Raw genomic sequence first — 14,586 nt, 5'->3', positions numbered from 1 at the left:
TCCATGAAAAAATTGAAAGAAGCCAGAAAAATTTCATTTTATGCAAAACTGTCTGCTGAAATATTTGTTTTTTGTGACAAAAAAAAAACAAATGAAAAAATAAATGATTTTGATGTATGAAAAATCCATTTTCTCTCTTTTTTTCCCCCCTACTAGCTCTACTTTCCAATGAGTGTTGCATCAGGCCCAATGTTATTCTTCAGTATGATTATCAGAGTTTTTGCAAAAAATATTTTACATCACTGAATAAAAAGGTTATTAATGAGACTTAAATAATACAAATAATCTTCTTTAAAGAAGAACACTCACCTACAGTCAGTTGTCCAGTTAACTGTCCCATGTGATTTCTTGCGTTCACTGTTACGTTCCTGTCAGACTGTAAGACCATTGGGCTATCCTGGTAAACATGTATAAGACAAGCAAATGAGAGAAAAAAAAATATAGAAGTAGAATTCAGTTAGAACTGTAAAAATAACCCCATACTTATGATGATAGGGTCTTGCCAAAATATTGTATTCTTATTTTCATGTAAATATTCATGTAAATATTTTACATATCCAATATATACAAAGAACAAGGATGAAAATCTTACTACACAGCCTCTATTTTTGGAGATCAGACATGAAATTATGCTCTAGAAATTGTTTTATTCTCTGAAGACCACATTTGGATGATACAATTTATAAACTAAAAAGAATAAAATTGTTGCATTTTATCTTAACCTTTACCATGACACAAAATCCATGTATTCTTCATACAACACCCTTAGTGTCGTCAACAAACATTATAACAATCTTACTTTACAAACGTTAATGATTTTCAGAATTTGGAGGAATAACTGTTATTCCTATTTCCAGACTGATCAAAACAGAAGTGTTGAAAGGTTACAGAGGATAACACCAACTTAACAATCACAATGAATTATTTTCCCTACACTTATTACAGATAGTGCCTGAGATCAGAGGGGATTTTTTTTTATAGCTTCTTTGCTTTGTTCATTTGACATGACCTTGTGCAGGATCAGTTCCACTACTTAGTTTGTCCAATTGCTTACATGGGTTTTTCATACAACAGGGGAGGGAAATATATTTAAAATAGACATACAATACACTCTCGCTATAACAAACCTATCAGGATCCAAGCCATTTGTTCATTATAGCCAGGGGTACGTTACAGCAAAAACAACAATTACAATGAGGCCTGTCAGCTCCTGCCAGCAGAGTGGGTCCAGGATGCCAGTTCAGCTGGCAACCCCATGGCAGGCTGGGTAAAAATTGTGCACCTATATGCAACATCCTCCCCCGTACACTTTTTTTTTTTTATAACAGTATAGTACTGTAGTTGGGATCCAGGATCTGTGTTCATCATAGCTAAAAGTTCATTATAATTAAGGGAAAAGTGTGTACTGTATGCTAGGGTGTACTGTATGCTATTTTAAATCCACAACGTTTGGCACAAGGTTGTACTGTATGCTATTTTAAATCCACAACATTTGGCACAAATAAACGGATCAAGGACACCACATGCAGATATGGCACAAATAATATTGCTACAAGAAGCCCATCATGCATATTTTAAAAATTAGATTTATAACGGAAAATTGAAAACAAATGCCATAATCCTACTCAAAATCAGTGAGCTTATGGAATCCATTTGAATAGCAACTCTAAAGTTCAGAGGTATGGTCTGGATTGATTTGATTTAGATAAGAATACTTGCATGTTGGCTAAAAATTCAATTTTTAAGGTATTGGTTTGTGATTTCAAACAGTATTACATTAAAGTGCACTAGGGAACTTTTAATGCAGACCGCTAAGGTCGACACAGTGCTTACTAACAAGATTGACAGTGATGTAGACAATGACCTGAGATTATTACTGTATTTATCTGTTACATTGAATAGCCATGAGATGATACACAAACAAGTAGAGCTGGTTGGAGAAACTGACAAAACCATATTTTGTTGGAATATTTGGTTCCATTGAAACAGAAACTTCATTAAATTGGGTCAGTTATACCAGATTTTATTTCAGAAGAAAACTAGGGGGAAGTTGCAATGATGTTGAAACATCCTATTTTAACATTTTTTGGAATGAAACATTTTGATTTTTTGTTTCAAAATTTATTTTTTTTAAACTTTATACTACAAAATTAAAAAAAAATTCAGAAATTCAGTTTTTGTTCAGATTCTGAACGAAGCCAAATTTCAAAATCCTTCATGACCCAGAACTTCCATACTCTGCAGAGCTCTATTAACTACCTAACCCAGAACTGTGACTAAAGTACATTTTTTGTATCAAATAACCAATTCCATAAGCCATCCAGTCCTGTAATTTATCTGAACTTATATGAACATATTTGGTCTAAAACTTTGATTGTGCATATGGCAAGATCAGGTTTTGACCTAATATGCTTTAAATTACCTGGGATGAGCCTACCTAAGAGACCACCTCTTTCCCTGTGAAACACTATCACAGTTACAATCAGCTGAGCCATGGATGCTAGATCCTTTCTTGATATAATAGAGTTGATATGAGAGAGAGTAGGCAGGACATTCTCTATTCTCATTCAACCCCTGGTACAATACAGCCTGAATTTGCAACTTCCAGGGCATACTGCAGGATCCATTTGTCTCATCCAACTTTTGAAGAAGTACTGAGATACAGATTGAGGTATAGGGTGGTTAGCATTTGATTATGAGCTGCTGCTTTGGCATGGAGGGTGAGCTGACTGAACTGCATATTTAGTTTGTGAATTTAAATGATTGTAAGTCATTAGGAGCCTGATTATCAGTTCTTTCGTTATTCTAACTAAAAAAGAAAATTAAGAAAATAAATTAAAAACACAGTTGCCTATGGTCACTCTTTTCTAGAAAGAGGGATCATCTCCTCCCCACTAACTCTTCATCATTGTTGAGAAGATGGGGAAATGACTAAGAAAGTCACAGTTGGACTTATTTTACTTGAATGATGAATTGGAGCTGTACTTCAATCTTGCATACCCCCTCGGCTTTTTCTTCTGGTTCAGGGCATTCCTTTATAATAAAAAGCTCTTCTGGATTGCATTGCCAGTGATTGTTAATTGTAAAATCGTACTCTGCCTGTAGAAAGTTCTGAAATTATTTTGACCTAGTTTCCAAAATAGTAAGTGTGTTTTGTCTTTCACTGGACCAGACAACAATCTTATGTAATTCCCTGCCAAAGAGCTTGCTTGGCTTGTCTATTTTCTTTCCAGGTGAGGAGCCATAACTATCTGAGACATTGTGTTCAGAGCAACCATTTGAGCAGAGAATATGATCATGCCAAGGGATGCATCAGCAACAAAAGCAGCTGCTATGGATATTTTTCTCAGCACTGATTTGATTTTCATGTCCCCTATGGACCTTTGAAGATCATTAGCACAGGCAACTGCCTCTCTGGCAAAAGAGGTTATAATACACAGCTGAAGCTTCAAAATGTATCTTTAAAGAGCCCTTTACTCTGCTGGCTAGTCAATTTTTTGAAAGACATCCTTCTCACCCAGAACAATGATATCCTTATCAAGAGAGGCTATTATCATGTCTACCTTTGCCTGTTGAACTAAATCTTCAGTTTAGAATCTAGTTTAAACTAGATTCAGCAGTTTACTGAAATTGAGTAGCGATCTCAGTGGTCTTTGCATTCTCATCCAAAGGGTTTTTGTTTTCTTTTCTGACTTAGGAGAATAACTAACTTCATTATCACATGCTCCTCAGGTTTGTTGAACTAGTGATCTGATTGTAAATGAAAACCTAGGGTAGTGTAACTTAAGTGTAACTGTTTGGCTGTGTGGTTGTTTGTTTGAAAAGTGTGAATTGGGAGTGCTTTGTTCCAGGTGGGCCTTGCGTGGTTTATTGGAGGGAAGGCTTTGAGCCGGGCCAACTGTTTCAAGCCAGCAGCCTTATAAAAAAGCAGCCAGTTACGAACCAAGTGAGTTTGCCTGGGGGAGTTCTCCCAGAGTGTTTTTGCCTTTCAGGCTTCTGTGAGCAGTAAATACACCATCTGAAGAGGCTTTTAGATGGAAGATACAGATCGTGAGCGATCAGCTGTTGTGACCTGCACAGGATGTGCCATGTTTGTCTTTCTCCCAAAGGATAGAAACGACTTCATCTGTACGAAGTGCAAGCTGGTCTTCATATTGGAAGAGAAGGTTAAAGGACTAGAGACCCAAGTATCAACCCTGCATTGCATCAGAGAAAATGAAGACTTTCTGGATAGAAGTCAGCATTTGGAACTGCAGGTATAGCATGCTGAAGAATCAGAGAGGGCAGTGCAGAACAGGGAACAAAATTCGCAGCATGTGACCTCCAGAAGAAGAAAGAGGAGAACCCATGTACCCCCAATGCAGATAGAGGTAAGAAATCATTTTCATGCTCTCTGCACAGGTACTGGTGGAGAATGGTTTGGAAGAGTTATCTTAGGAAAGGGATCAGAAGGAGAACCCGTTGACCGGAACGCATGGGATGCATTGTCCTATGAATGGGGGTTCCACAACCAGAACTCCCAAAAGGAGGAGATGGGTGGTGGTGGTCGGGGACTCCCTCCTAAGGGGGATGGAGTCATCCTTCTGCCATCCAGACCAGGAGACATGAGAAGTGTGCTGCTTGCCTGGAGCTAGAATTCAGGATATGATGGAGCGTCTGCTGAGACTGATCAAGCCCTCGGACTGCTACCCCCTTCCTACTTCTCCACGTGGACACCGATGATACTACTCAGAATGACCTTGAGTGTGTCACTGCAGACTACATGACTCTGGGAAGAAGGATAAAGGAGTTTGAGGAGCAAGTCATCTTCTCGTCCATCCTCCCTGTTGAAGGAAAAGGCCCAGGTAGGGACCATTGAATTGTGGAAGTAAATAAGTGGTTACGCAGGTGGTGTCGGAGAGAGGGCTTTGGATTCTTTGACCATGGGATGTTGTTCCAGGAAGAAGGATTGCTAGGAAGAGATGAGATCCACCTAAGGAAGAGAGGAAAGAGCATCTTCACAGGCAGGCTTGCTAACCTAGTGAGGAGGGCTTTAAACAAGGTTCACCGTGGGATGGTGACCTAAGTCCAGAGGTAAGTGGGGATGTGGGATACCGGGAAGAAACACAATGAGGAGGGTGTAACAGGGGCGGCCTCCTGATTCATACTGAGAAAGCAGGGCAATCGGCTAGCTATCTTAAGTGCCTGTACATGAACACAATAAGCCTGGGAAACAAGCATTGGAAGAATTGGAAGTCCTGGCACAGTCAAGGAACTAAGATGTGATTGGAGTAACAGAGACTTGGTGGAGTAACTCACATGACTGAAGTACTGTCATGGATGGGTATAAACTATTCAGGAAGGACTGGCAGGAGAGAAAAGGTGGAGGAGTTGCACTGTATGTAAGAGAGCAGTACGATTGCTCAGAGCTCCAGTATGAAACTGGATAAAAGCCTGTTGAGAGTCTTTGGGTTAAGTTGAGAGGCGAGAGCAACAAGGATGATGTCATGGTGGGCATCTGTTATAAACCACTAGACCTGGAGGATGAGGTAGACAAGGCTTTCTTCAGACAACTAACAGAAGTTTCCAGATCACAGGCCCTGGTTCTCATGGGAGACTAAGATCACCCTGACATCTGCTGGGAGAGCAATTCAGCAGTGCACAGACAATCCAAGAAGTTTTTTGAGAGTACTGGGGACAACTTCCTGGTGCAAGTGCTGGAAGAACCAATTAGAGGCCCTCCTCCTCTTGATCTGCTGCTCACAAACAGGGAAGAATTGGTAGGTGAAGTAGAAGTGGATGGTAACCTAGGCAGAAGTGACCACGATATGGTCATGTTCAGGATCCTGACAAAAGGAAGAAAGGAGAGCAGCAGAATACAGACCTTAGACTTCAGAAAAGCAAACTTTGACTCTCTCAGGGAACTGATAAGCAGGATTCCCTGGGAAGCTAATATGAGGGGGGAAAGGCATCCAGGAGAGCTGGCTGTATTTTAAGGAAGCCTTATTGAGGGCGTAGGAACAAACCATCCAGATTTGCAGAAAGAATAGCAAATATGGCAGGCGACCAGCGTGGCTTAACAGAGAAATCTTCAGGGAGCTTAAATGAAAAAAGGAAGTTTACAAGAAGTGGAAACTTGGACAGATGATTAGGGAGGAGTATTAAAATATTGCTCGAGCATGCCAGGGTGTAATCAGGAAGGCCAAAGCACAATTGTAGTTGCAGCTAGCAAGGTATGTGAAGGGTAACAAGAAGGGTTTCTACAGGTATGTTAGCTACAAGAAGATGATCAGGGAAAGTGTGAGACCCTTGCTGAATGGGGGAGGCAACCTAGTGACAGATGATGTGGAAAAAGCTGAAATTCTCAATGCTTTTTTTGCCTCGGTCTTCACAGACAATGTCAGCTTCCAGACTGCTGCACAGGGCAGCACAGTATGGGGAGGAGATGACCAGCCCTCTGTGAAGAAAGAAGTGGTTTGGGACTATCCAGAAAAGCTGGATGAGCACAAGTCCATGGGGCCGGATGTGCTGTATCCGAGAGTGCTAAAGGAGTTGGCTAATGTGATTGCAGAGCCATTGGCCATTATCTTTGAAAACTCATGGTGATCGGGGGAGGTCCTGGACGATTGGAAAAAGGCAAATATTGTGCTCATCTTTAAAAAAGGAAAGAAGAAGAATCTGGGGAACTACAGACCAATCAGCCTCACCTCAGTCCCTGGGAAAATCATGGAGTAGGTCCTCAAGGAATCCATTTTGAAGCACTTGGAGGAGAGGAAGGTGATCAGGAATACTCAACATGGATTCAACAAGGGCAAGTCATGCCTGACCAATCTGATTGCCTTCTAGGATGAGATAACTGACTCTGTGGATATGGGGAAAGGTGGATGTGGTATATCTTGACTTTAGCAAAGATTTTGATATGGTTTCCCATAATATTCTTGCCAGCAAGTTAAAAAAACTAAGGATTGGATGAATGGACAATAAGGTGAATAGAAAGCTGGCTAGATTTTTGGGCTCAATGGGTGGTGATCAATGGCTTGATGTCTAGCTGGCAGCGATTGTCAAGCGGAGTACCCCAGGGGTCTGTGCTGCGGGTGGTTTTGTTCAACAGTTTCATTAATGATCTAGAGAATGGGATGGATTGCACCTTCAGCAAGTTTGCAGATGACACTAAGCTGAGGGGAGAGGTAGATATGCTGGAGGATAGGGATAGGGTCCAGAATGATCTAGACAAATTGGAGGATTGGGCCGAAAGAAATCTGATGAGGTTCAATGAGGACAAGTGCAGAGTCCTGCACTTAGCATGGAAGAATCCCATGCACTGCTACACGCTGAGGACCAACTAGCTAAGTGGCAGAACTCTATTCAGAACTTCTGAGGCCACATCTGGAGAATTGTGTCCAGTTTTGGCCCCACCCCCAAATATAAAAAGGATGTAGAAAAATTGGAGAGAGTACAGTGGAGGGTAACAAAAATTATTAGGGGGCTGGGGCACATGACTTATGAGGAGAGGCTGAGGGAACTGGGATTATTTAGTCTGCAGAAGAGAAGAGTGAGGGGGGATTTGATACCAGCCTTCAACTACCTGAAGGAGGGTTCCAAAAAGGACGGAGCTTGGCTGTTCTCAGTGGTGGCAGATGACAGAACAAGAGGCAATGGTCTCAAGTTGCAGTGGGGGAGATCTAGCCTGGATATTAGGAAACACTATTTCATTAGGAGGATGGTGAAGCACTGTAATGCGTTACCTAGGGAGGTGGTAGAATCTCTATCCTTAGGGGTTTTTAAGGTTTAGCTTGACAAAGCCCTGGCTGGGATGATTTAGTAGGGGTTGGTCCTACTTTGAGCAGGGGATTGGACTAGATGACCTCCTAAGGTCTCTTCCAACCAAAATCTTCTACGATTCTATGGAAAGGTAGGTGGAACAAACCTGTCCTTAGTTTCTACCTCCTCCCTCACATCTCTGTGTCAACTCCAAGAACTTGTCTTCCACATAGAAGAGAAAGGGGAAGAGGAGGACTTAAATCTGTGTTAATTCATGCATGTCTTCTATATACACTTATAGGATGAAATCCTGACCTGATTGAAGTCAATGGCAAAACTCCCATTGATGTCAGGAGACCAGAATTTCACAGTGATTATTTTTTTTCTTAGCTATTGGCTCCAAAGACAGAGAATCAGAGGAATTAGTTTCTATAACAGTAACCAACTCAGAGGCATATGTGGTGTCTAGGAGACTGTATAAGTACTGAAATTACTCCAGCGTAAAACAGTTGTGAGATGAGAAGCAGTTTTAGGAATGAAAATTAACCTTAGTCTTTTGCACGGATAATCTTTGGAATATTTGACTATCAAAGAGAAAGCATGGGCTAGCGGTTAGCACCAAAATATGATCACAAAACGTTTTCTGTAAACAGAAAGTTAAACCAATATGTCACAATGAACTTAACACATAGAACAGAACACAAAACTAAACACATCCATTCACATTTGGATAAGTGTTTTAAATAAGGAAAATACATTTGAAAGTCAGAATTAATTTGAAACACACACACATGGTTTTTCTTCTTAACGACCATATTGTTTAAGGCCAGAAAGGCCCTCCTTTATAGAACAGGACACCAACATCACCCACAACCCGCACACTAAACCCATTATACTATTCTTATATGTGATTCACACTTTCATTATCTAGGATGCTGATTCACAAAAATACAGATAAGTACATTTGTAAATTAATAATTGCGCATACAAAATGGTCTTAAAAAGCCTTAGATTCTGCCTGCCAGAAAGAGAGTTTTTGCAAGTGAAAGCTAAGATACCCTGTCACTATTCCTTTTCTGATATACACCTTGAAAGTGATGGCGACTTTACCTCATACTTTTCCAAAAACAGGGATGAAGGATTTAGAAATTGCTCACACACACACACACACAAAGGGAAGTATACTGCTTTATAATGTGATTTCTTCTGCTTTCTCCCCCTTAAGCTATGAATGCAAGGGGTAGTGAGGTCAAATATTTAAGCTTCATAGAATATTCATTAGAATATATACATGTAGTGTAAAAAAGTTTTTCCTGTTTGATTCCCACTTAGATGTTGGGAAAGGAGCAATCTTCTTCATTACACTAACATTATTTCTTGGCATTGAGTTCACCTGAGAATATGCAGGGAAACAGGTGGGAAGGCATGTCCTTCTCCTCACAAATACAGTCCCTGCCATCACCACCCACTCCTTGCTAGCACAACCTGGGGGACAAAGTATCTGAACAGAGAGGGAGGAACAAGGAGAAGTCTGTGACGTTGTCATCCTCTTACATCTGCTAACACAGCTGGCCAGCCCTGGAAGCAGGGGTGAAAGTAACTTAAAGGACTTACCGGTACTCCAGAGTCCTGATGAGAGGGTGGGGCCTCAACTAGAAGAGGTGGGGCCTTTAAATCCCCAGGCACTTTAAATCAGGATTTAAAGGGCCTGGGGCTAGGGCTGTGGGAGCAGCAGCTGGGAGCCCTGGGCCTCTTAAATCACCCCCTGCACTCCCAGCTGCAGAGGCAACTGGGAGCCTTGGGGTTCGGGGGTGATTTAAAGGGGGCAATTTAAAGGGCTCGGGGCCACCGCTACCACCCCAGCCCTTTAACTTGCCACCGGAGCCTGGCTGCCACTACCCTAGGGCTCTGGCAACAAGACTCCAAGAACAATTTAAAGGGCACAGTGCTAGGGCCGAATTAACTTTTTTTGGCATGGCGCCAAACGTATTTGTGCCCCCCCGCCCGCACCCGGGAATGAAGAGGCCAGGGGCAAGAGCACAGCGGGGCATGGTGGTGGCGGTGGTGGGGGGGAAGGATTGGTCACCAGCTGGAGTGAGGCAGGGGCCAGGGGCAAGACAAGCATAGTGGGGCATGGGGGGAGAATTAGCCCCTGATGACTGGAGCAAGGCAGGGGCTGGGGGCAAAAGCATAGTGGGGCGGGAGCTAGGGTTGCTCCTTGGAGCAAGGGAGGGGCCAGGGGTAAACTGGAAGGGCAGCAGGGCTGGGGACGGGGTAAACAGGATCCCCCACACACACCCCTTCCCACATAGAGTGGGTACCTACCTTCTCCCTGGTTCTAGCCCATTCTCTTCCTCTCTTTCTGCACCGAGCTGAGGGTGGGGGTGCATTGAGAACAGGGCTGGGTCTGGGAGGGATTTAGGGTGCAGGAGCAGGCTGGGGGTTAGGGTGCAGGGTCTGTCCAGGAGCTAGAATGAGGGAGGGGGCTCAGGGTTGGGGCAGGAGGTTGGGGTGCAGAGCGCTTACCTGGAGCAGCTCCCTTTCGGTGCGAGGGTTGCAGGTGGGTATGTGGGGTGGGGGAGGGTGCAGGAGCTCTCGTTTGGTGCTCAGGGTGGGGGTGGGGATGTGGGAGGGTGCAGGAGTCAGGGCAGAGGGCTGGGGGTATGGGCTGGGGTCGTGGGGGGGGTGCAGGAGTCAGGGTAGAGGGCTGGGGGTGTGGGCTGGGGTCGCTCCCAGCTCCCTGCCCTAAGCGGCTCACGGCAGGGGGCTGGAGGGTGTATGTCCCGATTCCATCCCCTTCCCCAAGGTCCCGCCCCTGCCTCTTCTCCGCTTCCTCATGCCGGCAAACAGCTGATTGGCGGCAGGGAGAGGGAGTGAGAGGGGAGCACGCTGCAGGAAGAGGCAGGGGCGAGGGGAGCTGGGCTGCCGGCGGAGCCTGCCCTGCAGCAGCAGGACAGAGCCCTGGGAGAAGGCAGCACCAAGCTTCTGCCCCTGTAGGAGAGAGGAGGGGGCGGAGAAGAGCAGGCGGGGCCCCTTCCGAGTGTGGGCCCTTTAAATAGCCGGTGGAGCCCCACCACACTACCCCAGGGCTCCAGCCACAGGGCTCTGGTGGCAATTTAAAGGGCCCGGGGCTCCAGCCACCTGGGGAAGCCAGTCCGCCCCGGTACGGTGCACTGGCTCTTCCACCTCTGCCTGGAAGGAAGTCTTTACTACACCCTCCTAAAGGTGGCAAAACAGCTGTATTCTCAATGCTGGGGGCACTCACTGGGTCTTCCTGAGGTACAAAGCTGAAGCTATCCACAGTGCTCCAATATGGACCAATAATTACCGTCACAATCTGGTTTAACATTCCATGATGAAGCCCATAAACATGTTAAGGACACATAAGAACTTTTTATATATAGGATACATAAAAATATATGAATGAACTGGACAGCCAACATGTTTTTAACCCCTAGGAATCTCCCACCTTGGAGAAAGAACTGTGTGATAGACAGTCCACTCTCTTATTCTCCTTTTTTACTTTCACTGTGGATCCCAAGGAGTCACAACTTTTTCTCTCCTCAGGACTGCAATTCTAAATTTTTCTTTTTATTATGAACAAAATATAGCAGTCACCATATCATTATATGCCTGCTCTGAGATTATCTGTATTTGTGAACCATTTGCAGGGAAAGTTTCTTGGACAGTTTCTATGGAAACCCCTTAAATGGAACAAGTCAAACCATTCACATGAGGATTTTATTTGTATTCACCTTCTGATTATACAGGGCAGCCAATCCCTTTTGATGGTATTGACTTCTCACGTCTTCCCCACTTATGGCACCCCAAATACCTTGGTTTTTTAAAGATATAAACACTAGATTTCATAGAATGATGTTATGTGGGTTTTTATTTCCTCTGGAAATGACTCCAGGATCCAAATACCTAACAGGTAAAAAGCCTTCTGTCTAAAGAAACAAACCACCGAATCTGTATAATGAAAAAAAAATTCACACTGGGACAAACTTGCAAAAACAGAACATTTCATGCAAAAAGCAAATGAGTTTATGAGACATAACCAGTATCTTCCTGCATTTCCCCCCAATAGTTAATGAAGATATTTGTGTCAATGTAAGTAATTTTCACCTCAATCCTCTTTTCTGCTCTGGAGCCTACAGTGAATCCTGAATTTCTGACATAAAACATTGTCATGGAAATGTCTTTGATGTTACTAATTCAGCACCAACTTCTTCACAGAGTCATAGGTGGGTTCTTAAATAGAACATACTTGATGAAAGATACATCTTTCATCATTAGCTGAGAATACTTGGATTTCTTTCTGCAACATTAGGTAAAAGTTTGACATTTGGAAGAAATTTGGTAAATGAATATTGAGGCCATACCAGAGTCTATATTGCAATTATTTAAAAGGAACATGCAAGGAATGCCCTTCTCTCCTTTAATTTTGGCATAAAGCCTTTAGCAATAGTGATGTTAAATATTAAAACCAAAGGGATTACAGGGGGAGGTGAGAAGGAGTTTAAGAAGTTGAAGCATGCTGATGATACAACCATTATAGACTGCAAACTACAATCCCTGAAATTTTTGATTTGACTGAGTCATTTCTGTTCACTGTAGAAATGTTTGACCAACTCTGAAGTAAATTAGACAAGAAATTTCTAAGATAGGAGAGCTGAAAAATTATGGGATAAATAATATACAGCAAAATACGCTGAACATTTTTTGAAGTACCATGTCTCAATATTATGGCCTAAAAATTGGGTTTATTCATGAACTTTTAGCAGAATCTAGAATGTTTTTGAAGTTCTTCATTGTCTAGTAGAAATAATCTGTTAGGTCTGGAAAAACATTTTGATTGCACATAGACTAGAAATTTCTCATGTCTGGCTGATTTTACCATGGATTGGACTGATATAAAAGGCCCTTTGTTTTCAGTTTTTATTTTGCTGAAAAAATCCTGGGAATTATCAGTGTATATTACAAAAAAATTAAAAATGGCTGAAAATTAGTCTGAAAAACTAACTTCAGTTTTCTGGGTAAATATCAGGGGATGGGAAGGACATTTAAAAAAAGCAACAAATAGAGAAAAGTCAGAATATTGAAAGTAAAAGGTGTTTAATGACGTGGTGATTTGTTTCATATACTGTATTTAGCTGCATAATACACTGGATGGGTACCCAAACCAACTGGAGCCTCAAGATATTGTAACAAACAAAAGTTAATGTGGTTCCGTATATGGTTTATTAAAAAAGAATACTTCTCTTTTTAGCTTACATTTAATATAAGGGGCTTTGTATAAATTCCAGAAGTCCTACATAGCTAAGGCTTACAGCAGTTTTTTCAAAGTGTCTGTTCCAAAACTTGTTCTCCTGCAGCCTTGGAGTTAGCCGAATTTTAAAAGTATTCTCTCTGTATCAGCCAAGTTAGGTGGGACACTGAGGATGCGAGAAGTAGGCTCAAATTTGGGAAGTCAGTGCAGTGGATTTTCCAAAATTCAAATGGAGTGATCTGCCATTGTCTGGTGGAGATATTGCCATGTATGTATGGAATTCACTTTCCAGATGTGTTCTTCCTTCATTAGGAGTCACAAAGAGGAAAATTATACACAAGTAATCTTTAAATCTTCATTAGTACAGGCCACTCTTTTGCAATGGAGGTCAAACAAGCACAATGACTTTCCAGAATTATGATTCACTGTTAAAAGTTTCAGGGGACATATTATGAGAGACAGTAGCTTCCCACTTCTTTGACAGCTCTGTGAAAACTTCAAAAAACCTTTCCAAGTATATACTGCTCACTGACTGGCAAAATGGATATGAAAAGATTTGTTTTTTTTTCCCCTGGAATCTCCCCAGATGTGTTTTTGTGACAAGATACTGCAAAGACCTTGTTGACCAGAATGACATACACCTCTGTGTTAGACAACACAGAATCTATTGTAGAATGGGATTCCAATCTTTTCTGTGCTTCATACAATGGCCAAAGGGTTTCCAATCAGAAATTTGAGTTTTGAGCAAAGGATTTACCTCATTTCTTCAATAGCTGCTTTATTGTTCAGTATTTCAGCTTTTGTGCTGCTAAACTCTTTATGATCTAGAAGGTGCATTAGGACACCCCAGACCTTCTGACAATTCTGTGCAGCTAAGGGTTGTCGGTACAACAACAATTGGAAGACTGCATTCCAATTTGATCTCTTCACAGACATCATAGAAGATGTTTTTTCATTTTCCTGGAATACTTGAAAACCTCATTCAGTTATGAATGTTTTTAAATTAGCCATTTCTAGAATACCCATTGCAATGTGCAACAGATGAGCTAGGCCTTGTGTAGTAAGAGGCTGAGTCAGAATTCACTGATGCCACATCCTGCCAGGTAAGTTCATCTTAACATAGGTTTCAGAGTAACAGCCGTGTTAGTCTGTATTCACAAAAAGAAAAGGAGTACTTGTGGCACCTTAGAGACTAAACAATTTATTTGAGCATAAGCTTTCGTGAGCTACAGCTCATTTCATCGGATGCATACTGTGGAAAGTGTAGAAGATCTTTTTATATACACACAAAGCATGAAAAAATACCTCCTCCCACCCCACTCTCCTGCTGGTAATAGCTTATCTAAAGTGATCACTCTCCTTACAATGTGTATGATAATCAAGTTGGGCCATTTCCAGCACAAATCCAGGGTTGAACAAGAACGTCTGGGGGGGGGGGGGGAGGGTAGGAAAAAAGAAGGGGAAATAGGTTACCTTGCATAATGACTTAGCCACTCCCAGTCTCTATTCAAGCCTAAGTTAATTGTATCCAATTTACAAATGAATTCCAATTCAACAGTTTCTTGCTGGAGTCT

At 42.2% G+C, this 14,586-nt stretch overlaps 1 protein-coding gene across 1 annotated transcript in view; it reads right to left on the bottom strand.

Annotated features, from left to right (window-relative positions):
- The window catches only part of SGCZ (sarcoglycan zeta), an 848,489-nt gene that overhangs the window by 126,530 nt on the left and 707,373 nt on the right, over window positions 1–14,586 (bottom strand). The window contains exon 4 of the mRNA XM_084625690.1: window positions 310–397. Coding sequence (XP_084481816.1) covers window positions 310–397 — 88 coding nt within the window. The remainder of the gene's footprint in view (window positions 1–309; window positions 398–14,586) is intronic.

This window comes from Lepidochelys olivacea (assembly GCF_965140295.1).
Source record: "Lepidochelys olivacea isolate rLepOli2 genome assembly, chromosome: 4".
Taxonomy (NCBI): domain Eukaryota; kingdom Metazoa; phylum Chordata; order Testudines; family Cheloniidae; genus Lepidochelys; species Lepidochelys olivacea.
This window is presented reverse-complemented; position numbering and strand designations above follow the sequence as displayed.